Source organism: Pagrus pagrus, assembly GCF_965226575.1.
Source record: "Pagrus pagrus genome assembly, chromosome: 2".
In the NCBI taxonomy this organism is placed as follows: domain Eukaryota; kingdom Metazoa; phylum Chordata; class Actinopteri; order Spariformes; family Sparidae; genus Pagrus; species Pagrus pagrus.
Window position 1 is genome coordinate 6,086,241 of NC_140186.1, and position 27,081 is coordinate 6,113,321.

The 27,081-nt window shown below is 42.0% G+C and overlaps 4 protein-coding genes across 5 annotated transcripts; all 4 read left to right on the forward strand.

Moving 5' to 3' along the window:
- Positions 1 to 1,082: 1,082 nt before the first annotated feature.
- Positions 1,083 to 2,440, forward strand: LOC311264459 (uncharacterized protein). Its single transcript, XM_084365336.1, has 4 exons — positions 1,083 to 1,313; positions 1,469 to 1,717; positions 1,827 to 1,920; positions 2,188 to 2,440. Exons 1-4 carry the CDS (start codon positions 1,109 to 1,111, stop codon positions 2,201 to 2,203), a joined length of 564 nt encoding a protein of 187 aa, XP_084221462.1. The 5' UTR covers positions 1,083 to 1,108; the 3' UTR covers positions 2,204 to 2,440.
- A 924-nt stretch (positions 2,441 to 3,364) lies between these two features.
- LOC311264446 (uncharacterized protein) lies at positions 3,365 to 8,733 on the forward strand. 2 transcript variants are annotated; one of them, XM_084365310.1, is made up of 10 exons: positions 3,365 to 3,942; positions 4,035 to 4,337; positions 4,710 to 4,943; positions 5,083 to 5,187; positions 6,061 to 6,276; positions 6,381 to 6,719; positions 7,576 to 7,824; positions 7,968 to 8,061; positions 8,157 to 8,213; positions 8,300 to 8,733. In XM_084365310.1, exons 1-10 carry the CDS (start codon positions 3,888 to 3,890, stop codon positions 8,337 to 8,339), a joined length of 1,692 nt encoding a protein of 563 aa, XP_084221436.1. In that variant the 5' UTR covers positions 3,365 to 3,887; the 3' UTR covers positions 8,340 to 8,733. The 2 variants fall into 2 exon arrangements, with proteins under 2 accessions (XP_084221436.1, XP_084221437.1); XM_084365311.1 differs by having other exon boundaries at positions 7,576 to 7,800.
- A 296-nt stretch (positions 8,734 to 9,029) lies between these two features.
- LOC311270709 (B-cell receptor CD22-like) lies at positions 9,030 to 15,083 on the forward strand. The gene is made up of 11 exons (XM_084375820.1): positions 9,030 to 9,073; positions 9,170 to 9,247; positions 9,483 to 9,776; positions 9,853 to 10,086; positions 11,017 to 11,121; positions 11,212 to 11,427; positions 12,126 to 12,449; positions 13,392 to 13,643; positions 14,134 to 14,224; positions 14,329 to 14,386; positions 14,463 to 15,083. Exons 2-11 carry the CDS (start codon positions 9,193 to 9,195, stop codon positions 14,550 to 14,552), a joined length of 1,719 nt encoding a protein of 572 aa, XP_084231946.1. The 5' UTR covers positions 9,030 to 9,073; positions 9,170 to 9,192; the 3' UTR covers positions 14,553 to 15,083.
- A 1,233-nt stretch (positions 15,084 to 16,316) lies between these two features.
- Positions 16,317 to 26,618, forward strand: akap8l (A kinase (PRKA) anchor protein 8-like). The gene is made up of 13 exons (XM_084345679.1): positions 16,317 to 16,437; positions 17,242 to 17,298; positions 17,516 to 17,756; positions 19,742 to 20,354; positions 20,901 to 21,015; positions 21,124 to 21,173; positions 22,339 to 22,369; positions 22,508 to 22,613; positions 22,833 to 22,974; positions 23,180 to 23,285; positions 23,381 to 23,511; positions 24,815 to 24,910; positions 25,323 to 26,618. The coding sequence occupies exons 1-13, from the start codon at positions 16,413 to 16,415 to the stop codon at positions 25,812 to 25,814; spliced, it is 2,205 nt and encodes a 734-aa protein (XP_084201805.1). The 5' UTR covers positions 16,317 to 16,412; the 3' UTR covers positions 25,815 to 26,618.
- The last annotated feature ends 463 nt before the right edge of the window (positions 26,619 to 27,081 follow it).

Sequence of the window (27,081 nt, forward strand, 5' to 3'; positions counted from 1 at the left end):
ACTGCCTACAGGTGGTACACGTCCAAACGCCTTTACAAATACTCAGAGAGTCAACACTTTACAGCAGACACTCTCGACGTCTCCTGCGCTGTAAAAGGCCAGGAGGATCTGTCCGCTACTAACGTCTGTGAGTATGAACCAGCTGTTAATGGTCTGTGGTAAATCTTCATGTTATTGGCCTGAGGGCTTGAAAAAACATAATTAACATCATTTAAATAATGTTTGAACAGTAAAATTTGTCATTATACGGAGGCCCAGAGAAGCAAAACTGATCTAAATTCTTTCCTCTTCTTTTTTCTTCTGACAGGTAAAAAAAAAGGTATGCCAGAATAATCTTTCTAAGTTAATTATTTTTTGTTTGTCTAACAGGTGGAAGAAAAGTTTTGGCAGGAGAATTTTTTCATTTTTTATTTTTTGTGTTTGTTAGCAAGTAATTTGCTTTAGCCTCTCGTGGCCAATAAGAATTATTACAACAATAATTAGACAAAAAATTATCCTGACCAAACTTTTTGTTTTCACCTTTTTTTTCACAGATGTAAAAAAAAAAGTAAATTAGCAATGTTATCTTGGCAAAACTGTGTTGTTTCATCTTGCAAATCCCCACGTCCGTCGAGTCCAAAATGATTTCTGACAGTTGATTCCAGCGTCTAACGAGGTTTGTGAGCCAGCAGTGAAACTCTGTTGGTATCACGTCATCTGTGTTTCGTCCGCTATCAAGAGTCTTGGTTGTTGCCAGTTTTTTTTAATTGCAGATTTCTCCAGTACGTGCCCAGTGCTAGCATTAGCAGCATTAGTGTTAGCTAACGTAAGTGGTAGCTGGCATTAGCGACGTTAGCGTTAACAACAAACTGGAGAGCATCACCAACAGAGAATCATCACCTGAATCTTTATCTCGCTTCATGACGACGTTCAGCTTATAATGTTCAGCTGTCCGGTCCTAAATCTCCGCTGTACAACATTTTGGTATATTTCAGGTAACAAAGACACAAGCTGCAGCAGCGAGAGCCATGTCAGCAGGAGGATCTGTGCTGTGGAGGGCTCCTCCGTGAACATGCCCGGTGAATACTTTCCCCGCTCGCACCCTCTCTGTAAAAAAGCTTGGTTTAAAATGAAAAGAAGTGGTGAGGGCGATGCTGAAGAGCTGGCAGAGGATGCTGGTCGTCTGGAGTATCGAGACAACATGGACGGCAGCTACGTCCTCAGAATTAAAAAGCTGAGGAAGGACGACTCGGCAGAATACGCATTCAGATGCCTAAACGAACACAGAGGATGGAAATGGTCCGATTATCCTGGAGTGACTTTGGTCGTCACAGGTGAGACTCAGCTGAGCTATCACCTCTCCAGTTCTGCACTTTATGGCCATCAGTGTGGTTTTTTACACTATGATAGCCATTTATAGCTTCATTATCTATAATGACTGCAAGTCAAGTTTCAAAGATGTGTCTTTAATTCATCTTCCGTCTTTCAGATCTGAAGGTGACGGTCACTCCTTCTGCAGTGGTGACAGAGGGCCAGGGAGTCACACTGACCTGCAACACCAGCTGTCCCCTGAATGCAGACTACACCTGGTACCTGAACGGTCGACCTCTGACCCTGCCAGAGAACCGAAACAACAAACAGCTGGTCGTGGAGACATGCAGAAGTCAGCATGCAGGAAACTACTCCTGTGCTGTCCATAGTGAGAAGATATCTCCTGAAGTGACTCTCACTGTTCTAGGTGAGCGTTCATTTTTCATTTTCACTGGAAGGTTTTAAGAACTTGCACTCAGGCATTTTGTAAAGAAATCTTCTACAACCTCATGTCTCCTTTTGATTTGTCCAACCAGAAGCAGAAATCTCAATGGCAACGATTAATGCCATGAGACTGGCAGTCGCACCGCTGATCCCGATACCTCTACTTGTCTTCCACCTGTGGATGAGGTAACAGACCTCATATCATTCAGTTTTTTTAGTTTGTCTCTCTGTACAGGACATCTTTGACTTTGTTTTTAAAAGTAGTAATTGCAAACTGTTTGACTAATAACATGGTGACACGTGAGTAAGAAACTTAAAAACTAGAAACTTCTGTGTGTGTGTGTGTGTGTGTGTGTGTGTGTGTGTCTCCATAATGTAAATTATCACATGACAGGGTGAAAACTTCATGTGTGTGTTTCCCACGGTCATCTTCTCTGTTTAACTGCCCCGCAGTTGGACTCGGTCATGAATCCTGCAGCACGGACAGAACCAGCAGAACACCGGAGAGCAGGAATACACCGTGTTATCTTCAGTATGTATCTACACAAGACGCTTCACACGGTGTGCCAAAAACCTCTTCAACAAGCCGGCGAGAGATGATCTGAGCACTGCAAAAGCATCTCTTACATCAAAACTATTGTTGTTGTGAAGTTAAATATTTTGGAAGTGAATAATGGATTTTTAATAATGTAACATTATTAGGTAACACTTCATTGTACAGGTCTGCAAATGTCCTGATAAGTAGGTGATAATAACAAGTAATATATTTGAAATTACCACAATAATTACCTGAAAATCTTATGACATGATTTAATTACAATATTAGCTGGAAACCTCCTGGAAACCGGTTTCTGTCTAGTGTCGCAGCTGACTTTCCAGCTAGTTTCTACCCAACTCCTGCAGGTCAGTAAACTGAAGTGGACATTCTCACCAGCGTGCTTCGGTTTACTAACCTGCGGTTCGGCAGAAATGTGTGAAAACTGGGCTGCAACAGCTGATTTCAATCCAAAACCAGTTGGAAATTAAAACGGCATGATCAGCAGAAGTTAAGCAGAACCAGTCGAGAGTTTTCAGGAAATGTATTAAAGAAATCAGGAGTTATTTATTGACTGCTTATTGGAAAATAAAATAAAAATATTATTTAATCATGTTAATGAATTAGTTAATTAATAATTAAAATTGTCATAAGATGTAAAAAGAAACATTTCTTTTAAATCCAAATAAACATGTATATGAATTATTATTGAAATGTACTGGTATTATTGAAGCTTGTTACACATTTTAACTGTTTTATCTGCTCAGCCTGAACATGCAACCTTCATGCTAACTCTGCATGCTAACTACAGAAGCCATTAAGACCAAGGTTTCATATTTATTGCATTGTTTATTGGGATCTTGTTTTATATTGTGGCAAATTGATTAAATGTCAGGGGACTAAAGGGGTAGACCAAGTCACCTTGAATACGTAGGTGCGTATGGTAAATCTGATGCTACAGGCACAGGAAACCAACCACCACAACCAGCCGTGTAACAAAAAAGTGTTAAAACAGCTTCGGGCCTGAGCCGTTGCCCGGCAACCAGCATCGGCTCCAGGAAGTTACTGGTTTCGGCCAAGAAACAGCTCAGTATGTGACATGTTTGGGGGTCCTTACATCTGGAGGGAAAGATGTATAGGCCGTGGGCATTTCTGCAGCACTGCAGCACTTCATTATGATGCTGTTTTGTCACACATTCACCTCTCTCGACCTAGAAGTTGCAATTCATCATGCAAGTATTTTGATTAATCTTGCATCTCACTTTGACAAATCATAACATCAGTATCAAGGCGTTGTCGTGTTACATGAACACACGTAGGAGGTGAAATTCGGCGCTTCCTCTCCGCGGGTTTGACACCTTTCAACAGCGAACCGTCCATTAACGCTTTGATCGTTGACACCTCTGCAGCTCTGCGTGGACAAGACGTTTCTTGTAACTAATTATAACAATGACATGAAGAGGAAGTTCTGTATGCCCACCTTTGATCAGTGGTCCGCTCTGTCCTCTTCAGCCTTTATTTTATAAGTAGACCGGTTGATTTTAAGCGGAGGTCGTTACTGAGAGCAATGACTTTATACAACTGCTGATCCGATTAGAAGCTGAAGAGTACAACAGCCATGTTGTTGGCAGAAGTTAGATGTACGCTCATGGGTTTCATCCTCTACATCTCAGGTACGACTGTTGTTTTTTAATAATGATGAAGTGTTGCACATGATAATTAACTACAGACCAATGGAAAACACATGACTGTCACTCTTTTTTAGCTGATGACGGTCTCTGGGGACGAGCGAACAGCATCTGTGCCTTGAAAGGCTCATCGGTGGATCTGCCCTGCTCAGCTGAAGGACACACCTCAGTCAAGACATGGTACACTGAAGAGCTGATTGACTACCAGGTTGTTCAGAAGGAGATCTCTGCAGGTGGAAAACGTGTAGCGTACAACACATCTGAAGGGAGTAACTTCACTCTGACCGTCAGAGATCTCACAGAGAGTGATGAGGATGTTTACTTCTGCAGAGAGAGAACAGGAACCTCCTGGATCAGAAGAGTTCAGCTCCGTGTTGCAGGTACAGTGGCTGTTATTTATCTTCAGAATGAAACTTCTCCACCTGATCACTTACATTAAGGCACTCATTTTTTGTATTAATTGTTATTTAAATGAGGCGTTATCTAGTTAAAAATGCACAAATTTGGATACAGAACAGAGAAAGTCAGGTCAGATTTCTTGCTTTGTTCAGCTGACACATTAGATTCACAGAGGAAATTTAGGATATCTCTTTATATAACTCCATGAATCAGAAAATACTGTCAACAGCCATAAAAAAAAATATATTTTTGCCATGTTTTTAGGAATAAAATGCAATATAAATCAGGCTATGAATGATATATGAACAAACTCCCTTTTCTGAAGTGTCTTATTCTCCTCACCATCATCTCAGACCTGCAGGTGAAGGTGATTCCCTCCACAGAGGGACACACAGTAACACTGATGTGTAGCACCAGCTGTCCTCTGACTGAAAACCCTGCAGCCTACATCTGGTACAAGAACAGAGAGTTTCTCTATGAGGACTGGTCTCCCTGGTACCAACAGCTGGTCAGCAGTGAGGAAGCAGTCAGATACTCCTGTGCTATCAAAGGCTACGAGGATCTCAGAGCCCCTGAAGTCTCAGTGGGTGAGTGACAACCATTAACTCCTTATCATGATAAAAAACCTTTATTGATCATGCACTGGAGCCTTAAATTATAAACCTTTCGAAGTACTGTGACTGCGTACACTAGCCAGAATAATGTCTCACATGTCTTTTTGTCCAGATTCTGTCACATCAGCCTGCTTCAGTGTGACCTATGCTAAAGGGAGAATGTGTTCTTATAGGCAGAGATCAGTGGATGAGCCCTGCTCCATCACATATCCAACAGGTTAAGTTTCTGCAAACACTCCTCTCAGCCCCTAACAGAACAAATTCACAGGGCGGCCATTTTCCTCTGACATTATATTCAGCGTGGGAAGCTCAGATGTTGTGGTTACGTTGTGCTGCTGTGTCATATCAACGTGTAAAATCTGACAACTTGATCTCACCACTTCCCCACTGACGGCTGGTATCTGATAACCCATTAGTACGATAGCATTCAACCACTTCCTAGCTAACATTACCATTCGATTACATCCAGTGCTGTTCACTCCGTGGCTTAAATAAATGTGTCCAAGATGTACGTTGATATTTTAGGATTAATTTACGCCTTTTGCTTCATTATCATTTCACTACTTCCTGATTGAACAGCAACTGAACAGACGACCCATTAGCTTCAGTGAGACAACAGCTAACGTTAGCAGCCACGTCCTAGCAAACATCAACTTTTGATACGATACGAAAGGCGTAAATTAACTTTAAAATAACCGTACATATACATTTATTGTGCCATGTAACACTATCAAACAGTAATGTTAGCAAGGAGGTAGTCGAACGCTAACGTTAGCAGCTAATTGGTTATCAAATATGTTGTATTACCTTGAAATATGGCCCCATGTCCCTCCAGATTTTCACTTTCCATTGTCTTTTCTGCTGCTGATCAATGAGGAAGCGGTGAAATGGTGACAGTTTGTCAGCTTCCCAACGTTTAAACAACTTTCACACATCGGAGCTTCCCACCCTGAGCTGTCGTGTGACGTCAGAGGAAAATGGCCGACATTGTGAATATGGTCTACGCCTTCAGAGTAAATGGATTCATTTCATCACACAGTGTAACATGCTATAATAACTGATGATGAATATATTTATTATCTTCTAACAGATGTGCATATTCAACAGACTCCAGCAGAGACCTATGTCACGCTGATCTGTCGCACCAGCTGCTCTCTGATCGACCCCAAAACTGCCTACAGGTGGTACAGAGACGGAGACCTGTACAGACACATTGATGGTCAACGTTTTTCAGTTAACACTTTCTCCAGTCCAAGATTCTCCTGTGCTGTAAAAGACCACGAGGATCTGCTGTCCGATGGAGCCTGTAAGTATCAACCAATTTATGCACTCCTGACAGCCGTCGAATGTCGAAAAAAGTCTTTATTTAAGCTTCAATGTGAGCTCATGAGTTTTTTATCTGTATTTCAGGCCTTGATGATAAGAACTGCTGGAGTGTGGATTATGTCAGCAGGAGAGTCTGTGCTCTGCAAGGCCTCTCAGTGACGATTTCAAGTAGATACTCACATCCCGACAACCAGCCGCCAAAATCCAAACTATGGTATAAAATAACGAGAAGCGGGATGGAAGAAGATGGAGAGTTGATCGAGGCTGCGGGTCGCGTGGAGTATCACGACTACATGAAGAACCGCCACGTCCTGAGGATTAGAAACCTGAAGAAGAACGACTCGGCAGAATACAGATTCAGGCTCCGAGGAGATGGGAAACAAAAAACAGCTGATTTGCCTGGAGTGACTCTGGTCGTCACAGGTACATCTTCAGACTACCTTCATATTTTTAATAAGGGGTTTGCTGCTCATCATGATCAGCACATAATCGCTGTGCAACACGAGTGCCGAGCAGCACCTCTGATGAACATGTTATAATTAGTTTATTTAATTTGTACAAAAATTGTAGGGGATTTACTAGTCCAAAATGTGTTTCTCCTTCGACACGGTGCCATAGGATCGCATCACTAGCAAGACTTTGTCGGAGGGATCATTTGTGTTTATGTATTCGCCCCGAACAGCCTGATTACTTTACTGAACATCAGCTTTAAGCAAGCAAGCAAGCAAACAGCACACATATGTGTGTGTCTGTGTGTTTGAACTCAGATCAACCTCTGACTGAACTCAGCAGAGACTCTTGTTCTGTCTCTTACATTTCCCCTCCAGCTCCAGTTGGTAGTCAGTACAGAACATATGCCCGGTCCTCCCCACACAACACACAGCGAACTGCTTTAGGTTTGTTTTGATTGAGAGACCCCAAGCAGCAGAAATTACAAACTGTGCGTTTAAATGAAGTGAAATGGTTGCAAATAACCACATTGGTAAGATTTAGGCATCAAACCTTAATTGGTTAGGTTTGGAAAAACATCATGGTCCGTCACCTGATCCACCTCCATACCTGGACTTTATTTTTTCTCTATGACATTCTCACAGAAAAAGACAAGTGATACTGAATTAACAGGCCACAGCTAATATGATTGGCTGTTGACCTCTGTTGTCTTAAAACTGGAATAGATGCTGATCCTTAAGTTCAACTGGGGACATCTCTTATTATAATGTGTACGTGATGTAAGTTTGTGTCTCTTTGACACTGAGTAAGCTATCAAACCGTCTTTCAGGTCTGAAGGTGACGTTCACTCCTTCAGTGGTGACAGAGGGTCAGAGAGTCACACTGACCTGCAGCACCAGCTGTCCTCTGACTGACAACACAAAATACAACTGGAGCTTCAACAGTCGACCTCTGACCCTGCCAGAGGACCAAAACAAACAGCTGGTTCTGGACCCGGTCAGCGGTCAGCACGCAGGAAACTACTCCTGTGCTGTCAAAACCCACATCAGCTCAGGTGAAAGGACTCTCACTGTTCGAGGTGGGCATGGCTTTTTATTATATTTCAAGAGTTTACAGACATTAGACTCAGATACTTTAAGAGGAAACAGCACACACACAACCTCCTGTCTCCTTTTTATTTGTCCGACCAGTAACACAAATCTCACATCTGTCTCTCTGCAGCTCGAGGGAAATCAATGGTGATAATTAATGCAGTAAGACTGACGGTCGTGTTTCTGATCCCGATTCCTTTAGTCCTCTTCCACCTGTGGTTGAGGTAAAAGACGTCTTTTTACATGCTTTTACTTGTACTGCCTGTGATCGACATCTTATCAATAGTAATTTGCATTTGGATTTGTCTGACCAAAACAGATCCAGGACGAAGACGACTCTGACCTCCAGGGCCCGGTCTAATGACAGAAGGAGAAGGTGAGAGCAGAATCTGAAATCTAAAAACTGCCGCATGTGTGTGTTTGTGTGTTTTCCTCATCTTCTCTGTTGTCTATGCTCTGCAGATCGACTCGTCATAGGAGGGCGTCTCATTCCCGGTCGTGAATCCTGTGAAAGCAGCCTAGAGGAAACTAAAGCAGCAGGAAGACTCTGAGAAATGTCCGCCTTGGTTAATATCTACAAATGGCACTGTCCTTGAGATGTGCAGAATATGGTGCGACAAAAATCAAAGTCAATTTGAGTCATGCTACCATTTTCTTTCTTACCTCCTGTTTCTTGTCAAGGATTTTGAACTTCTTGGATTTTAATTCATCAGCTGCACACCTCCAAATGAATACTAATATTGTTTTGTGATGGCTAGATCTGTGCATAAGTTTTTTTCTTCACGTGTTTAAATGTCAACCACAGCGAGATGTTTATCATTTTGAGGCAGTGATATTTTCTTCTGCTTCCAAGTGGTCGGTAGAAATAACGAAGCATCATTAATTCACTGTCAGGTTTGTTTTGCTGAATGTGTTTCTGTATCAGCACTGTGAAATAAATACATAAATACATTTCGCTGTTGAATTCAGATGATTGTGAATAAACTGTCCTCGTGGTCCGTGCAGAGCAGTGAGGAGATGAGGAGATTACAGAGTGTGAAGAGATAAAAGCGACGACTTCCTTCCATGTTACATTAGGTAAACGCTTTCAGAGACATATCAGTCAACAATCAGTTAACCACTAAAAGAGGAAGGAAGAGACATTTCAAGCTTAGCCAGAGCTGTATGTCTGTTCATCCACCATCTTCACTCTAACCAACCTCCTCGGCCTCAAAAGACAGCCTTCAGTTTCACCTGGTGAGTTGCGTATTATAATTTCTATGTACGGTTTTAACGCAAACTGTTGTGAAAAGGCCGATACAAACGCTGTTACTGGATCAATTTTCTGATTAGAAAACTGAAGGACGACAGCAGCCATGCCGTCGGCAGACGCTGCATGTGTGTTGATGGCTTTCATCCTGTGTATCTCAGGTATGATTCATTGTTTACATGTCTGATACGATGCTGAACTGTTACCATGTAAGATTATAGATGTGATTATCAACTGTAGTCTGTAAAAAAACAAAGGTGAAAGAAAACATTGCATATCATCACATAAACTACTTTTAACATTTCATACATTTACTGCACAGTTTATCATACCAGCATCAGTTATTTGAAGGTATAAATCTGTCCGGATGTTTGCTCATAAAATCTTCTGTTAAAGGGGATCAGGGACAGGGAAACATCATCTGTGCCCTGAAAGGTTCATCAGTGGATCTGCCCTGCTCAGCTCAACGTCCCACTACAAGCATGAAGTGGTACACTGAGCACGAGAATGTCCCGAGTGAGCTCTCCACGGACGACAATCGTGTAACGTACAACATCTCGGCGGAGAGTGACTTCACTCTAACAATCAAAGATCTGAGAGAGAGTGATTGTAAACAGTATTGCTGCAGAGAGAGTTCGGACCAACCAGACCTCTGCTGGAAGAACAGCAGCACTGAGCTCCATGTTGCAGGTACAGTGTCTCTGAAGAATAACTTCAAGAGTGACATCAGTAAAAATCATCTTTATTTTCTTCCCCATCATCTCAGACCTGCAGGTGAAGGTGATTCCCTCCACAGAGGGACACACAGTAACACTGATGTGTAGCACCAGCTGTCCTCTGACTGAAAACCCTGCAGCCTACATCTGGTACAAGAACAGAGAGTTTCTCTATGAGGACTGGTCTCCCTGGTACCAACAGCTGGTCAGCAGTGAGGAAGCAGTCAGATACTCCTGTGCTATCAAAGGCTACGAGGATCTCAGAGCCCCTGAAGTCTCAGTGGGTGAGTGACTTTACAAACTTTACTCTTGCTTAACATGTCACTGTCACCCACAAATAAGATACTGTCACAACACATCGCCCACGATAAAGCTAATCTGGGATAGTTGAAACATTTCAAGGTATTATCGCCTATGAAACATCATGTTTGTGAAACTAAGGAAGAAAAAAGCAAGATTTTATCTTAATTCGCTGCTCTGCGGTGTGAGTTTTGCAGAGTTTTAGTTTTACCTCAGCGCCTCCTTAACACACGTGCACACTGACTGCAGAAAAATCCTTGTTTAAAGAGTTTTAAAAACAACCAACTACGGGATGAATCATGACCAAAATAAAAAGAACGAAGGACTACTCATCCCATAAACCATTGCAAATGACTTAACTTACACTTTTCACCCATTTGATCACTTCTCTAAAAAGAAGACGCAGCGTGTCAGAAAGGGAAATCGTGGTCACTCTGTGGTTTGCATAGAGAGACCTCGCTGTTACATCTCAGGATTGTGAGTAGTGTAGCGCTCCTCCATGTCATTCTTAAAACGAGAGTGATATCATAAAGATTTGTGGCATTTACAGAGCATCTGCTGTCGTTTCCCAACCCTACCGCTTATAATGAGTCTATCCTGGATGGTTTTGACATTATGGCTGATAATCAGCATCCTCGATTCAAAATATGAAGGAGATATTCACTTCAAGAACCTCACTACTGAGCTCTGAAGGAAGGACACACCTATGCCTCAAAAAAATACTGTTAGTCTCTGTAACTGCACACTGTCCACCATTTTCCCCTGCGAGTTTCTTTTGCTTCACTGCAAATTAGTCATGAAGTGGTCACTCTGGTGAGTCAAACTGACAGGGAAATGAATAGCGAGAGCTTGAATGTTTAAATAAAGATATAAATTTGGTGCCAAAATACTGAATTCCTCTTCTTTTTGTCCAGATTCTGTCACATCGGCCTGCTTCAGTGTGACCTATGCTAAAGGGAAAATGTGCTCTTATGCGCAGAAATCAGAGGATGAGCCCTGCTCCATCACGTATCCAACAGGTTAAGTTTCCAGAACATTTACAAACATACAAACACGATCAAATACATCACAGTGACGGTTGAAAGGTGTTTTTTATCATCTCCCAACAGAATTACATGCTCAGAAGACTTCTGGGAGGGAATTTATCACACTGACCTGTAACACCAGCTGTCCTGAGGCGGACCCTCGCACCGCCTTCAGGTGGTACTGGAACAGAGACTTGTACAGTCACTGTGAGAATCAAGATATCACACTTTTTAACGCGTCTTCCCAGTTCTACCATTGTGCTGTGAAAGGCCATGAAGATCTGCGCTCTGATGAAGCCTGTGAGTATAAATATCATTAGTCTGCATGCTCGAAGGCGATGTGGTGAGAACAAAGCACCCAAAAGTCACGCATTTGTTCAAAGTAGAAGTCACCCATACAAATAATACTTCAGTAAAGGTCTCAAGTATCTGATAATAAATGTAGTTAAGTATCAAAAGTAATGGTCTGGCAATAAATGTGCTCAAGGATCAATAATCTGATGAAAAATCTGATGCAGCATGCAATCTGCAAAGTCATCTAGCAAATAAATGTAGTGAGCAAGAAGTACAATATTTGCCTCCAAAATGTAGTGGAGTAGAAGTATAAAGTAGCAGAAAAAGGAAAAGCTCAAGTAAAGTACAAGTACCGCAAAACTGTACTTAAACACGTTTCAAGTTATTCTTAACATTATTTCTAAACCTTCAAATGAATGTTAAACTTATTGTTGTGATTTTTGTGTACATAGATCGTCCCAAACATTTCCAACAGTGTTCAGACACAGAAATATGTCATTTTACTCAGGGTAACGGTGTGTTTCATTTGAGAAAACATTCTGTTCCTTATTATATTCAATCAACTCATCAACTAACACTGCGCATTACTCCCAGTGTGTTGTGTCACAGAAGAGAACATTTCAAATATGAATGCAATTTATTTTTTTTTAAAAAAGAGGTGCGACCGGTTAAAATCCCAAACTCTGATACTCTCTTTATTTCAGGTCTTGATGAAAAGAGATGCTGGAGTGTGAATTATGTCCCCAGGAGGATCTGTGCACTGGAAGGCTCCTCAGTGAACATCTCAAGTTTGGACTCCTGGACCTACGGAATGGACTACTACCTATGGATTAAAGTAAAGACAGGTGATGAGGAGGCTGAATATTTGAAGGGGGAGGACACTGGTCATCTGGAGTTTCATAAGCACAGTGGGAACGTACACACGCTGACAATCAATAACCTGACGAAGGATGACTCAGCACAGTACATACGCGAATGGAGACCTAGAAAACCGTTTGGTTTACGTGGATCGACTTTAGCTGTCACAGGTAATACTTCAGCTTTAACATACATCAGCAGGGAATCTGTTGCTCCCTCACCATGAGACAGCAGCCGTCAGTAGATTAGACTCATTAATGACTCTGTACAAGGCGTGTCAAGCTTAATAAGATAACACTTCAATACAGTGCAGAAATGATCTAATGGTGTTGTGCTTCCAAAAATGTTTTATCACGGTGTTCTCATGACAGCTGTGCCTCAGACTAATCTGTATACTTATACTATGCAAAACACATTGATGTTTGATGTATTGCAACTTTAAAGGTCGTATTTGTATAAAAAAGTAGATTTTTGAGTCTCATTCGCAACTCGTCAAATAACGATGCTTTGGGGTGGCGACCTTCCCAACCTACAGACCCAAAGCGTCACTATTTGACAAGCTCAAAAATCTGTTAGTTTCTTTATTTTAAGCTTAATGTTGTGACAAAGTTGCGCTTATGGCCTTGTTAGGTTCAGGCAAAAAAGCTACCTGGTTTGTGCCAGGAGAAGATTGGGCCCATCTGGTTCTGCTGCCACAAACATGGATGGAAATGATCGTGACATCTTTTGCTCACTTACAAATATTGCTGCACTGTCTCGAACAGTGGTCTCCTCTTCGGCAGCTGTGTCGCATCGCTGTCACAGCTGTCAGTCAGCTCATATACATGTAATCATGTACTATAAGTAAGGAATTGTGCTTGATGACGTGCCCATTATCAGGAAGTTATGGACGATGTTGAGGCCACAAATTTATGTATATTCTGCACTGTGCTTTCTATATTGTTTTATTCTATTAATACATCAGGCATATCAGCTATTTGCTGTGATGAGTACCTTGTTTTCATATGCAAAACAGTTACAGCGAAGCAGTCATTTGGACTTAAATTGAAATTAAAGTCAAAATGAGGAACCTGTAGACACACGACATTTTTAACAATGTCCATATCTTCCAGGCTTGAAGGTGACGGTCACTCCTTCTGCAGTGGTGACAGAGGGTCAGAGAGTCACGCTGACCTGCAGCACCAGCTGTCCTCTGAACGCAGACTACACCTGGACCTTCAACGGTCGACCTCTGACCCTGCCAGAGGACCAAAACAAACAGCTGGTTCTGGACCCAGTCCGGAAACAGCATGCAGGAAACTACTCTTGTGCTGTCGCTGACCCCCAAAACATCACCTCCAGTGAAAGGACTCTCACTGTCATGCGTGAGTTTTTTTAAACACTTTTATGGCTGAAACTGATTTTTTAGGTTCCTCCTTTTATTCTGGGTTACTACTAGAATTGTTTACATGCTCCAGTACTCAAAGAAACACATCAGTTTTCTCATACTGTCTACTGCTGCAGCTCTGTATCCCCCCCTCCTGTCCCTTTAAGGCCCCACCCCCACCCCAATACCGAGCCTCCTCTGATTGGTCAGCTCACACACGCCCGAGCCAACACTGCTAACATCATCGGAGCAGCTGTGCTTAATTTACTAGTCACCAGACATTAATTCTGCAAATGTTTGACATGTGATAGAGTGTGATGTCACAAAGTCACGGGAGTAGAGGCGGGACGACTGACGAGGCGTTTCAGGAGCAGTGTTTTCTGTGGGATTGTGCAGAAAATACTTTACAGACCTGTGAATCTCACAGTAGAGTTCTGTAAACTGTTTTGAAGACTGTTACATCTCTGTTACATCCTCCCTCTCTCCAGCTCTTCAATCCATGGCGATAATGAATGCAGTCAAAATGACTCTGTTATCTCTGATCCCGATCGCTGTATGTGTCCTCTACCTGACGATCAGGTAAAAAACTTTTTTAACTTCCATTTCTTGTATCCAGAGTCTTACATTGACTCAATAAGTCTGTTTTTAGCCGTAGTAACTTGCAGAATATGACTAAAATCCAGGAAGAAGAAAACTCGGACTTCCGCTGCTGAGCTCGCCGGCAAAGTACAAACTGGAGAGGTGAGCACAAAGCCTGAGACAGGAATTACTGCCTGTATGTGTGTTTTCTCCATCATCTGCTTTCTCTGCCCTTCAGACGGAGCCGCTGTATGACAACATCCGACTCTCGCCCATGAATCCGGCAGCACAGGCAGAGCCAGCAGAACAGCAGGAAGACACTGTGTAATGTCAGGATTTTAGATATCTCTGTTGGGGCGCAGATACAATGTCTCTGTCATGTTCATTTAGACTGAAATTTGGCAAGACGTGATGTTTAGCACCGCAAAGGCAACTGAAGGTCACAAAGAGATTCAAACATGCGACCTTATCCTTTCATATCTGCTCCCTGCTTCTGCAAACCACGGGCGGTCAGAGCAGGGATCCTATCTAGCACAGCTGATTAACACATACGGTCATGAAGGCCTGAAGCTGATGTTTGTCAGATGCTCTTATTAACTTCCTGTGAAACAAGTTAGTTGCTCACTGCTGCAACCATTAGAAAAGAAACTTCCCAGTTTTACATTTTAGGTTTGTTTTTTGTTATGATTCTATGTTTTTCTTGTTATATTTTATATGTTTTAATGGCGTCTTTTTGTCTTTTTCTGATGTAATTCAAGTTTTCATATATTTTCATATATGTATATTTTATACAGGGGGACTTTGTACATGCTTTTATGCTACCCTACTCCCCTGTATGTCTTTTATCATGATGTTTTAATAACGCAGATTAAAATTAAATTACAATAGAGTGGTTTCTTTTTTAAACTTGTTTTCCTTTATATAGTTTAACTCTGACTGTATTGTATATACTACAACCGTCTGTAACACGAGGGGCAGAAGAGAGGTTGAGATGTGACCCTCCAAAATCTCATTTTCTTTTATCAACAATTGAAACTGCAAATATTGCCCTTTTTTGTCTTAGTTTCTTTCTATTAATTACACTCACAGCAGATGTCTAAATACCAATAGCAGCATGACAGAAAATGCTGGTGTTAGCGCCCTCTGCTACACTGATAGCTCACTACAGAGTGCTTGATTTGTACATTGTGTTCCCAGGGAGCAGCTAACTAACTAACTAACTAACTCTTCTACCATTCAAGTAAGAAAAAAGGCACAGGGATGTTTATTCTAAAGGTCTGCAATATTCAAAATGAAAACTCGCACATATATGATACTTGGCCTATGTGGTAGAAGTAACAGTAGTTGGGTTGTGTGAGCAAAGACAAAAAGAAATGCAACAAACATTGTTCTGTTAACCCATTTTCAAAATGTAATGACAGTCATGAAAATGTGTCTTTCATTTCTAGACTTGTTATTCTATGGTGTGGAAGCTCATTTCTGCAAAAAATATTGATGAAATATTTTTAATTTATAGAAAAAATATGATAAAAAGTTGAACTCATGAGATAAGAAGTCATAATTCTTAGATTTAAAAAGTCATGATTATGAGTTTAAAAGTTAAAATATTAGATGTTGACTTTTTATCATTATTTCCATTCATAATTACGACTTTTTATGATTATAATTATGACTATAATTTTGACTTTCTATTTCGTGATTATGACTATATATCTCATTTGTTAATCTTATAATCATGACTTTTATCTAATAATGTAGAACTTTTTATGTCTTTATTCCACTTTTTGTCTCATAATTATAACTTTTTATTGTGTAATTTTGACTTTCTATCTCATAATTATGACTTTTGGGTCATAATTTTTACTTTTTTTAATCTCAAAATCATGATATACCAAGGGATGATTTTTTTCATCAAGCTTAGTTTTTATTTTTTATTTCTTATTATTTATTTTGTCTTTAGTGGCACTAATGAGCTTCCATACTCAATAAATCTTACTAAAAATCAGTGGTACGAGCACGAGCACAGCGTCCCGTAGGCGGGCTTTTCGTGAACGCGCACTTCCTTCGCTGTGTGGAGGGGGCGGGGCTACAGGGAGGCACAGCTCGCAGTGGAAACAGAGCTCGACACAACACCGGAGCCGCCGCTGCTTTCTGCGACCGGATTGTTTGAACAGCGCTCTAATAAACCATGGACGGCAGAGGCTACGGTTCTGGTAATTATACTCTGGCTACTGCTCATCGTACTGATGTTTTATACCCTAACGTACGGTGCAAATACATTTACCATGGCCTCCGTTAATGGGTAGAAATTCCCATTTAGCCACATGCTTTATTAGCGTGAAACACAGGCCCAGTATGTTAGCTGCTAGCTAGTTCAGATAGCTAACGTTAGCTTCCCATAGCCGGCTGTAGCGTGAAACTATTAAGTGTTAGCTAGCTAACTGCGTTGTCATGTTATCCTATTTACTGTGTTGGTGACCCGATCGTAACTTATTTCAATGCAAACAAAAAAATAAGCAATTGCACGTCATGCCCGTTTGCTAATAACAACGAAATGTAGCTAGCTGGGTTAGCCATTTCGCCGCCAGGCTTTTCCTTTGCTAACATGCTAGCGTAGCGAGCTGCGAGGCCCATTGTTTCAGTTGTTAAAGGGCGTGTTAAATGCTTTGCATAAGTTAGCTTCCCAATTCTGTTAAAATGGAGGCAGTGGGGCATTAGCAGAGTTTTAATGCTGGTTAATAAAATGGCCGCCTCAACAAAAATGCTTCCAAAACTTAAGTCGGTTGAGCGTTGCCTTCACAAACACAGTTGTGAATTTCGCCAGTAAATAAGAAAGCTAACAGAGACACTGTCTGAATCTGAAGTTGGAGAAATACCAGCCAGCGTACTAGTGAAGAGTTGAGCCCTGTTGGGAAATCGTTCACTCATCATTAACCTACATGTTCAGTGGACTTTGCTTGCTATTCCTGAGGAAAATGTTCAGGTCGGTTGTACCAACGCATTGTCTCCTTTTGTAGGTTACTCCAGCTGGGGAGGTGGAGGTGGAGGTGGTGGTGGAGGATCGGGCAGCAGAGGTGAGGACACGAGGGAATATACTCCTGCACTGCACAATGACACTACTTTTATGCTCTATTGCAGCCAACACAAAGCTGTTGTTGTAATTTTAAATTAAACCAGAGCTGAGTGATATTGTGTAAAACATTAAATAAGTGTTGTTTTTATTACGATCCATTCATATAGTTAGTAAGTGAGATGATCAGTTTAACATCTTTTCATTTCTCACTTTACCAGGTTCTGGTGGTTTTGACCTGTATGGAGGAGGTTACAAGGACTCGATGTCTGGGCTCGGGGGCTATGGAGGAGGAGGAGGAGGTGGCGGCGGCGGCGGTGGCGGCCACATGAAGAGAGGTCTGTCCGGAGGTTCCCTGCTCTCCTCCACCGGCACACATGCAGATGCAGTTATTGCTAAGATTAACCAGCGCCTGGACATGCTCACTCAGTTGGAGGCTGGAAAAGGGTCTCGGGGTGACAGGTAATAACTTTATACCTTTCAGCGTTCATCAGTCAGATACCACCGCCACACGTCCATGTCAGTGCGAGTATTACATTTACCAGTAATGTCTTTTCATTTAAAAAAAAAAACATAAATAATAGGGGTGTCACAATTCTCCAAATCCTCAATTCAGTTTGTTTTTTTAATTTTAAGATCATAATTTGAGTCAGGTTAAACCTCTTGTTTTTCCAACACTGAAGACTATGATGTTTGATAGGGATGTTTTACAACATCCACTTTAATTTGTCCTAGTGGCTCTTTGCAGGGTGAGGTTAGGCACGTTTAAATAACATTCACCAAAAATAAAGATTCCAGAATACAACAAAAACACCAGTTTAGTGTAAATTAAGTTTTTCACATGGTCATATTTTTTAAATCTGTCTCATGTACACCCTCCTCCCAAACAAATTAAAAAAGCATCTCTGAATAAAAACAGAATGCACTCAATGGTTCAGACGAGAAATGTCTGGCAGTGCAGCTGCAGGTTACCAGTGTGTTTGTTTGTTTTTCTGAACGCTCACAACTAGGTGAGAGTGGAGAGGGAAAAATACTGGCAGAATCATCGATCCTGCTTTTGATTTCGATAACTGAAATTGAAAGCTCGTTTCAATCAATTTTCAAATTGGAATTGAAATCGTGACACCCCTAGTGAAATAACATATTTGTGGCATGTGGTTGGTTGAGAACATTGTTTCTTAAAGTGGCCTTATGCCTGGACAATATCCAACCAGTTAGATGTTTTATTTAGATTCGTCTGAAAAGGTATCTCAGTAAGTGTTGATTCACATTTTGATATAAAAAGCTGCTCAGGCTTTTGAATGCTATCAGTAATTAAAAAGTCAAACAGGCCTTGAATAGTAGTAGAACACGGTTCTGTAAAACACATGTAAACAAAGAGTATGTCCATGTGGTTGGAAACTCAGTTATTGTTTAAGACTTGTCAGGTTGCTAGAGTAAATTGGGCAGTTTTTAGCCTGCTGTGGCATTTACTTGCACCTACACTCAGCCTTGGCGGCAATGCGTATGCCTTATGTCCTGTCTGGTGAAAAGGGTGTGAGTTGCTCACTGGCTGCATTTGAATGCCCCAGCATCCGAGGAAGCTTTCATTTGTGCCCATTTGCCATGTTGTGGTTCGTCCGATCGCCGGGAAGAAAATGTTGTTGTGATTCCTCAAAGCCTACGGTGTCGTGAAAATGCATGGCCACTCATTGGAGGCGTAGACCGACTTTTCCATTTGTAACAGATTGACACCCATGCGCATGAAGCCAGTCCATCTTTACCGAACACTCCCTGAACATTGCCTTTGTCTTGCCTTGTTTTATTTGTTCATACCACTTTGTTTCTCTCATCCTCCATTTGACCTAACCCTGTGTTCTGGCTTTAGGTTATGCAAGAGAGATGAGTTTGCAGGTGTTAGCTTGATATTACCTTCAAGCCAAACTGTTAATTGAAGGCTGCCTGTGGTATCTGCAAAAAACACTCAATGAAAAAAAGGCCCGATTTATGTTTCATCCCCTTTCTAAAGAATTTACCATAATCCAGTCACTTCCCAGGATGTTTCACTTCTTGCACCTGTCTCAAGACGTCGCTGGTTCCGATGGACCATGCTCGTGTCTTTTCAAGGGTTCACAGCCCAAGAAACTGCATTTCCTCTAATCTGCAGAAAACTGTTTGACCTCCAACAGAGAATGTGGTTGGAAGAGATTTTGTAAACTTTAAATGATAAGAGAAAAATCATTATTATAAAAGACCACACGCGGGGTGTTAACTTATTTTGGATCATTCATTTCTGATCTAATGTGGTTTCTGAAATAAAGCTGGGAGTGACAAGAAAAATGAAAGGAGAAAGCGAGACCATGGAGGAGAAGGAAAAGCAGGTGGAGAAATCCAAGCCTGACTGCCCTCCCTGCCTCCCCTGCTCTCTGCTCTTCTCTATCAACCCTCTCCCTCCCTCCCTCCCACAGGTATGACCAGTACGAGTCATTCGACTCGCGCTCCTCCGCTCTCACCTCCTCCCGAGATCTCTACAGATCTGGCGGCAGTAGCTATGGTTATGGCGATGGCCGTGGGGACAACATGCTGTTGGGTCAGCGAGGAGGCTCGGGCTTCGGAGGGGGAATTGGGCTAGGGGGAGGAGGAGGCTTTGACAGCCCCTCCTCTTCCTATGGAGTCGCTAAGATGCGACAGAATATCAGGGACTCCTTCAGCAGTGCCCAGGGAGGAGGTTCTGGAGGTGGAGGTGGAGGAGGATGGGCTGGAGCAGGCCGACGTTCCCCCAGAAGGGGTGGAAGTGCCGGGGGCCGAGGAGCTGGAGGAGGTTTTGGAAACCGCAGGTCTGACCCCACTCCATTAGGCGGAGGTGGGCGGGGAAGTGGTAGTGGTGGCCAGTCCCACCGCGGCCACTCTCCAGGAGGTGGTAGAGGCAAGCTCCCATCCCTCCTGTCCAACCGCATGTACCCTGAGAGTGGGGGCTTCCATCAGGGTTCCATTCAAGGGCCTCACGACTTTCCTGGGAGGCATTTTGGAGGGGGCCCACGGGCTGGCCGCCAGCGAGGCCGAAAGAGACCCCTCAACAAAGTAAGTACCTCCAGCCAAATAAGACCTCCTCAGACACTGGGCACAAGTTTAGCCCTTTCTGATTCCCTCCTTTTGTGTTTTCAACCAACTGGCAAGTCAGCCTTAAGTGCTAGTGCCTGCTATGTGTCATTTATAGCAGTTTGTGACAAATAATCCCCAACACATCATACACATATCTTGCCCCTCTTACTCCGCCCAGCCCTTATTTAATGTGGTCAGAAATGCCACATGGATCGGCCCTTTTTGTACAGTAATGGCAAGTGACAACTCTCCCCGCCCAGTTCTTTGTCTTTTTTTTACCTGTCGGGTTGTTGAATGGTTTCACATCGTGGATTTTATTTTGATTTCCTTTTCTTTCGTCCCAACCCTGGGTAGTCTTAAGATGAGGCTTTCACTACTGATGAGTATATGCCCAGAGAAGGAGGATATCCAGTCTGCTAATTGCCGTTAATAAGCATTAAGTTTTGAGTTCACTCATGTGTTGTTAAGTTCTCGTATTTTTGTCAGAAAATGTGTTTGAGTGCAAATTGATTTTGTTGACTGTAGCAGGTGAAACCACAACGTGATGTCCAGAAGAAGAGAAAGCAGACACTTACTGCAGCTGATGAGCCAGAGTCAAAGATCAACAAGACTGAAAGTGCAGGGTCAGAAGCTAGCCAAGGTACTTCAACAAGTTCTTGATGTTCTCAATGGGGGAAAAATATCATACTGGGCAGACAACATTTCTGTGTCTATCTTGGTCTGATGTTACCGTGCTGTGTTTCCATAGAGCAAGCAGAGAAGAACGGTGACAGCAGTGAAACGAAGACTGATGCTGCTGTAAGTAGATCGAGCTTATTTGACAGGAACTCTTGATTCTTTTTGATCTGTAAAAAATGGCCCATGAAGTCTTATTTGTGTCCATATTTGGCTGCATTAACAACTTCCCCAATGAATAAACCACTAAACCACCTGATCTAATCAAACAACACTATCTCCTCAGATGTATTCAGTGAGTGTTACTGAAACAGAAATGCAAGTAAAGATGAGATTATATTGTTCTGTAACTGCAGCAGTTGTCAAAAAGACTCGCTGGCAAAGAGGCTGAAATAAATAGTGTTGTATGTTTTCATGTAAAAGGGCCTTTTTGATTTTGTCCATGCTAACTTAAACTGTTGGCAAGGTTAAAGCTAGGGTTGGTGAGATTGTAGAAACCAACAAGAGCAAGCTAAATTTGGAAATATCCAACAGAAAAAAATCCCACCCCCTCTCTTCACGCCTCCCTCCAAAGCCTCTTTTCCAAATCACATCTACTCGCACTGCCCGACTACATTGACTACCCTGTAGCTCTCGCTGACCAGCTGGGAGATGTTTGCTACATTTAGCAATCTCTCTTAGCCTTATTAGTCTCATAAATACATACTTAAAAAAGTCTGTTAAATGCCTCAATCACATAAACGCAAACAAAATGGCTATCTTGAACGTACCTCAACCCAAAAAGGCTTCCCGGCCCGGGATTTCTCAGTCACATGTAAGAAAACACCTACCAACATTATAATGAAGGTAAACAACTAACATGGCTATTGTTATTCCTCACTGATTTCAAGTTAGTTTGGGAAACTTTTTAATTCATGTGTCACTACCACAGGTACAGATGCAGGTAGACAGAAAGGTGGGCCATCCAGTCACGTTATACAAGTCAAATTAAATGAGTACATAGGCGTATTAGAAGAGAGAGATTTTTTACAAATATAACAAAAGATGCTTCTAAAATAATCAACCAACCCTAGCTTTAATGGCAGAAAACGTGTTGACTTTGTGTCAGGTCTAAGCTGGACTCAGCAGTCATGTCATGAAGTTTGGGCAGAAGTATCCAAGTATCGCCTGTTTGTCATTGTTGATTGCAATATTTTATTTTGAACATATAAAGCAATTGTATTCCTCAAGAAACACTAAGAGTTCAGCACCTTTTTCTAAATAAATAATTGGATACTTTGCTTTACAGGAGACAAAACCTGCTGCAGATGGAGATAAAGGTAAGCTTTAAATACAGCTGCTCTTCACTGATTTCTTTTAAACTCATTTCATGACACGCTATGCTTTGTCAGTCTACCTCACTATTAACCTCCCATGAAAATCTTGGCATGCCTAACATCTTTTGTGATTGTGTTTAGCTTCACCCAAACAGGATGAGAAGAAAAGTCCACAGGGCAAACAGACGCCAACCCAAGGCCAGGACAAGCACCCAAAAATGAGGAAGAGGAGGGGCTTCCTGGAAAGGTGAGAGGACATACTGTATACCTAGTCTTTTTGCTTTCTTAATGTTTGTGAGAGTGGTTTATTGCCTTTGTTTTCAAGTCAATTTTATATGTATATCCCAGTACCACGATTCCCAATGTGCCTCCAGGGGTTATACGATCTGTACAGTAGTTATTTGGATTATTTATAAAAGGATTGTGTTTCATACACTGATATCACACTGTGCCTTTTTCTTGTCAGGGTGATGTTTGCCTGCTCTGTCTGCAAGTTCCGTTCGTTCTACAAGGAAGAAATGGAAACTCATCTTGAGAGTCGCTTCCACAAGGACCACTTTAAGTTCCTTTCAGGCCAACTGTCCAAGCCCACGACAGACTTCCTACAGGTAAACATCACACTTAGACATTCAGTCTGATAAAGATGCAAGGATTCATGTTCTAGAGCTGCCAACACAGGCAAAACTACGGGTTTTATAGAATTTAGGGGTCGTGTTGATTTTTATACATGCAGCAGGGTCACCGTAGTCACTGATGAAATATCTGTTACATGAAGTGTAAACTAATAAACGCTTCACGGTTTTGCTTTTGTAGGAATATTTGCAGAACAAGTTCAAGAAGACAGAGCAGAGGGTTAGCCAGTTGGAGAACCACAGCGCTGCCATCTGCCAGATGTACAAAGAACAGGACCTCACCAGGGGTAAGCAGTGACCACAACATGTGTGTAGAAAGAAAGAATAGAGTTAATCTTGTCTTTGTGATCGCTTATTGCAATATTTGCTCTTTTCTGTGAAGACCTTGGCATGGAGCACTTCATGAGGAAGGTGGAAGCCGCCCACTGCGCAGCGTGCGACCTTTTCATTCCCATGCAGCCCCACCTGATACAGAAACACATAAAGTCTCCTGACCACAACTACAACCGCAAGGTACGTCAGATAACCAGCAAATGTAAAACCGAATGCAGTGACATGTTTGTTAAAGGAATAAGGAACCCTCCAAAGCATTACAAGCAACGCAACATGTTTTTTTTCTCTATCAATCCAGGCTTGGATGTGTGAACATTTGGAGTTTAAATTGCATCATTGGTTAAAAAACTAATTGCCATCAGATATATGAATGAATGAAGACACATTGTAATTTAATGCTGTCAGGAGAAAAACCTGAACTTGTCTATTATAACATCGCCATGTGTCCATTAGGGATGTGCACGGTTACTCGGATACTCGGGTACCCGAGTAGACAATCTGCTAATCGGTTACGAATTATTAACCGGTTAACCTAGGATTATTTCATTGTCAGCGATGCCGGGTGTATAGTCGCTCTGTTTCTCGTCTATTTCAGCCTTTACACCGACCCCACCGGTGTGTTTGTAACGTTAGCTTATCCAGAAGCCGAGCAGTCAAGCCTGTCCAATAGGGACCCGTGTGCCGTCACATGACGGGCTAAAATCCAATGGGAAAACATGATCTGCCAAAGATCGTTTATTTACATCAAGATGGTTGCTCTGTTGCCGTGTGTGATCACTACTATCAGGAAATCTCCCGTAAATCCTAATAAATAATGCGTAATTTAACATGTATGCAATATATTTCGGGGTCCGCCTGCTATTCCGACATGTCTCTCTTTAGACATGCCGCTATTCCGACAAGTCTCCGAAAATGGCAAAAAACAATGTCGAAATAGTGGGACGCTTGAAAAATAACTTTAATGCCGCTATTCCGACAATTACAGGTCACTGTCTAAATAGCGGCATGTCGGAATAGCAGCATGTAACCGCATTTGTAACCTTAAACTGGCTTACAACCACTCAACGAGTTCGATGCGAAACCACTTAAGGTTCAAGAAACACGAAAGCATAAGCACCGCTAAATACTGAAAAAATAAAAAATAAATCCCGGGGTATAAATGCGCTCCGTCCAGAGGGGGAACTTTTTTTTTTTCCCAGTCATAAACTCATATGTGCATCTTAAACTCCAATCTACTCTTATTAACCACCTGATATTTTGTCTGACGACGCTGTGTGTCAGCAATGCGCTGTCTGATGGACAGAGCGCATTTATGAGTCATATATTTTATTACTCGGTTACTCGATTAGGACCAGGTTCGGGTACTCGGTTAGAAAATTACTCGAAATGCCCATCCCTAGTGTCCATGTGTTTGGTCATTGGATGTTTTGCAGTCTGTCTTGTGTTTGACCTGGAACTCTTCTCTCTCTCGCTCTCTCTCAAGGGTATAATGGAGCAGTCGAAGAGGGCCAGTCTTTCAGTCGCTCGCAGCATCCTCAACCACAAACTCATTGGCAAGAAGCTGGAGAGCTACCTCAAGGTATGTACATTGTTGTGTATCTAAGCTTGGGCTGACAAGCAAAGTGCACGCTATTAGCTATGCAAATAGGAAGAACAGAGTCTGTGGTCACAGTGTAATTGCATGTGTTTAACCACAGTGCAAGTGAGATGAGCAAACACCCCTTCTTAGTTTCACAACATCAAACATTGACTTTGGTGCTCTTACCTGTTTCGGAACATTCCAGAGGTAAACGGGTTAATTGTTATCAGGTGATACTATCATGATTGGGTGTGAAAGGGCCATCATCAAAAGTCAATGAGCTTTTGTGCAAAGAGCCTTCTGAGACATGCATATGTAGAGACTTAAATCTCGCTGAATTCACTCCAACTGATCATTAATGCAGGACTTATATGCAGACGAATGTACTTAGCAATGTTCTCTTTATTGTCAGGGTGAAAACCCGTTCACTGGTAACCAAGACGACCAGGATCCAGAGGACTCCATGGTGATGGACGTGTCTGAGCTGGAGTTGACCAGTGAGACAGCAGACAACCAGACAGACGCAGACGCAGATGCAGATGCTGATGCTGATGCTGATGCTGATGCAGAGGCAGATGCACCAGTCAAGGATGAGCCAGTGGCGGAGGGAGAGACGTGCCAGGAGGCAGTCGAGGGTGAAGCAGCAGCAGCAGCAGCAGCGGAGGAGGAGAAGATGGAGGAGGAGCAGGGAATGGAGGGAGAGGAGGAGGAGGAGGAGCAGCAGGAGCAGGAGAATCATGAAGAGGAGGAAGGTTTTGAAGTTGGAGAGGAGGAGGAGGAGGAGGAGGAAGAGGGATATGTGGTGCGTGATGAGATTGGCGAAGAGGGATTACAGGCTGAGCTGGATGAGGAGGAAGGAGTAGAGGCAGCAGAGGCTGAGGAGGAAGACAAGAATGATGAATGACTTTTGCACCCTGTGTGTGTGTGTGACTTCTCATCCTTAACATCTGTCCGGACCAGTCAGTGACCCCCCACAGTCCCATGAAACCCTTTTTCATTTTCAGGCAAATTAAGAAATCTCCATACCTGCTCCCACCATTTTTACTGTTAAATGACTCTGAGTTTATATAATTTAATTTCTTTGTTAAAGGAATAGTTGAGCATTTTGGGAAATGGTCTTATTCACTATCTTGCCGAGAGCTGGATGTGAAAACGGTTAAAAAGTAGTTGCACTAAGCAACTGTCTTATATTTGAACTGTCTTTTGAGGTTTTGATGGACTTATTTTTGAACTTTGGAGAGGGTCTGTTTCTAGTCTTAATGCCAAGCTAATCACCTCCCTGCTCCAGCTCCATTCTCAGTGCAGACGTGAGCGATATCGATCTTCTCATTAAAAGTCTACGAGACAGCAGTTCAGTATTTCCCACGATTAAAATGAAAACTATTCCTCTTGATACTTTTTTTTCTTGTGCCTTTGTTCAAAGTATTCTTGATTTAGATGAATTTGTTCACAATTGTTTAAGAAATCTTAAGTATTGTAAAGTTGAGAGATATTGTGTACTTATCAGTGCATCAGTCCATTGCCAGTGTTGATGGTGAATGGATGATTTTCCAACCCTTTGGTAAAGTCTGAAACAGGGTGGGCTTTTATTCTACAGCTGGGGTGATTACGGGGACTATCTGTAGAATAAGTATGAATTATTCATATCAGTCATGTAACAGTCTTGTTTCACTCTGAGTATGAAATAAATTTGTTGAATAAATCACTGTTTCACTGTTTTGTGTTGATTAAAGTCAGTGTAAGAAGAGTTCAAACTGTAGTTTGACTGACCAGCAATGACGCAATCACTGTCTAAATAACAAAAGTCAGAAGTTCAGAGCTTGGCTGAAGTAAAAATGAAAACACTTCCTCAATATTTATTAGGTAACAATTATTGAGTGAAAAGGGTTCCCCTTTTGACTACACTTTACTTTGTAGCCTGCTGTGATGGCATGTACTGGTGAAGAAGATTGAGGAGTTACAGCTCAGAAAGGTGATTATAGCTGTTAATTAAATATCTATTCACGACAGCTTCCTTTTGATTTAACATCATCCTTCACCACAAGGCTGTGTACCAACTCTGTCGGACCCAAACTCAAATATCAAAAACATCTAGAGATTAACTTTCTTTAATTAAAACTATTTCATTTTAAAAATTGCTTGTGTGTCACCAACTACTGACTAATATTACA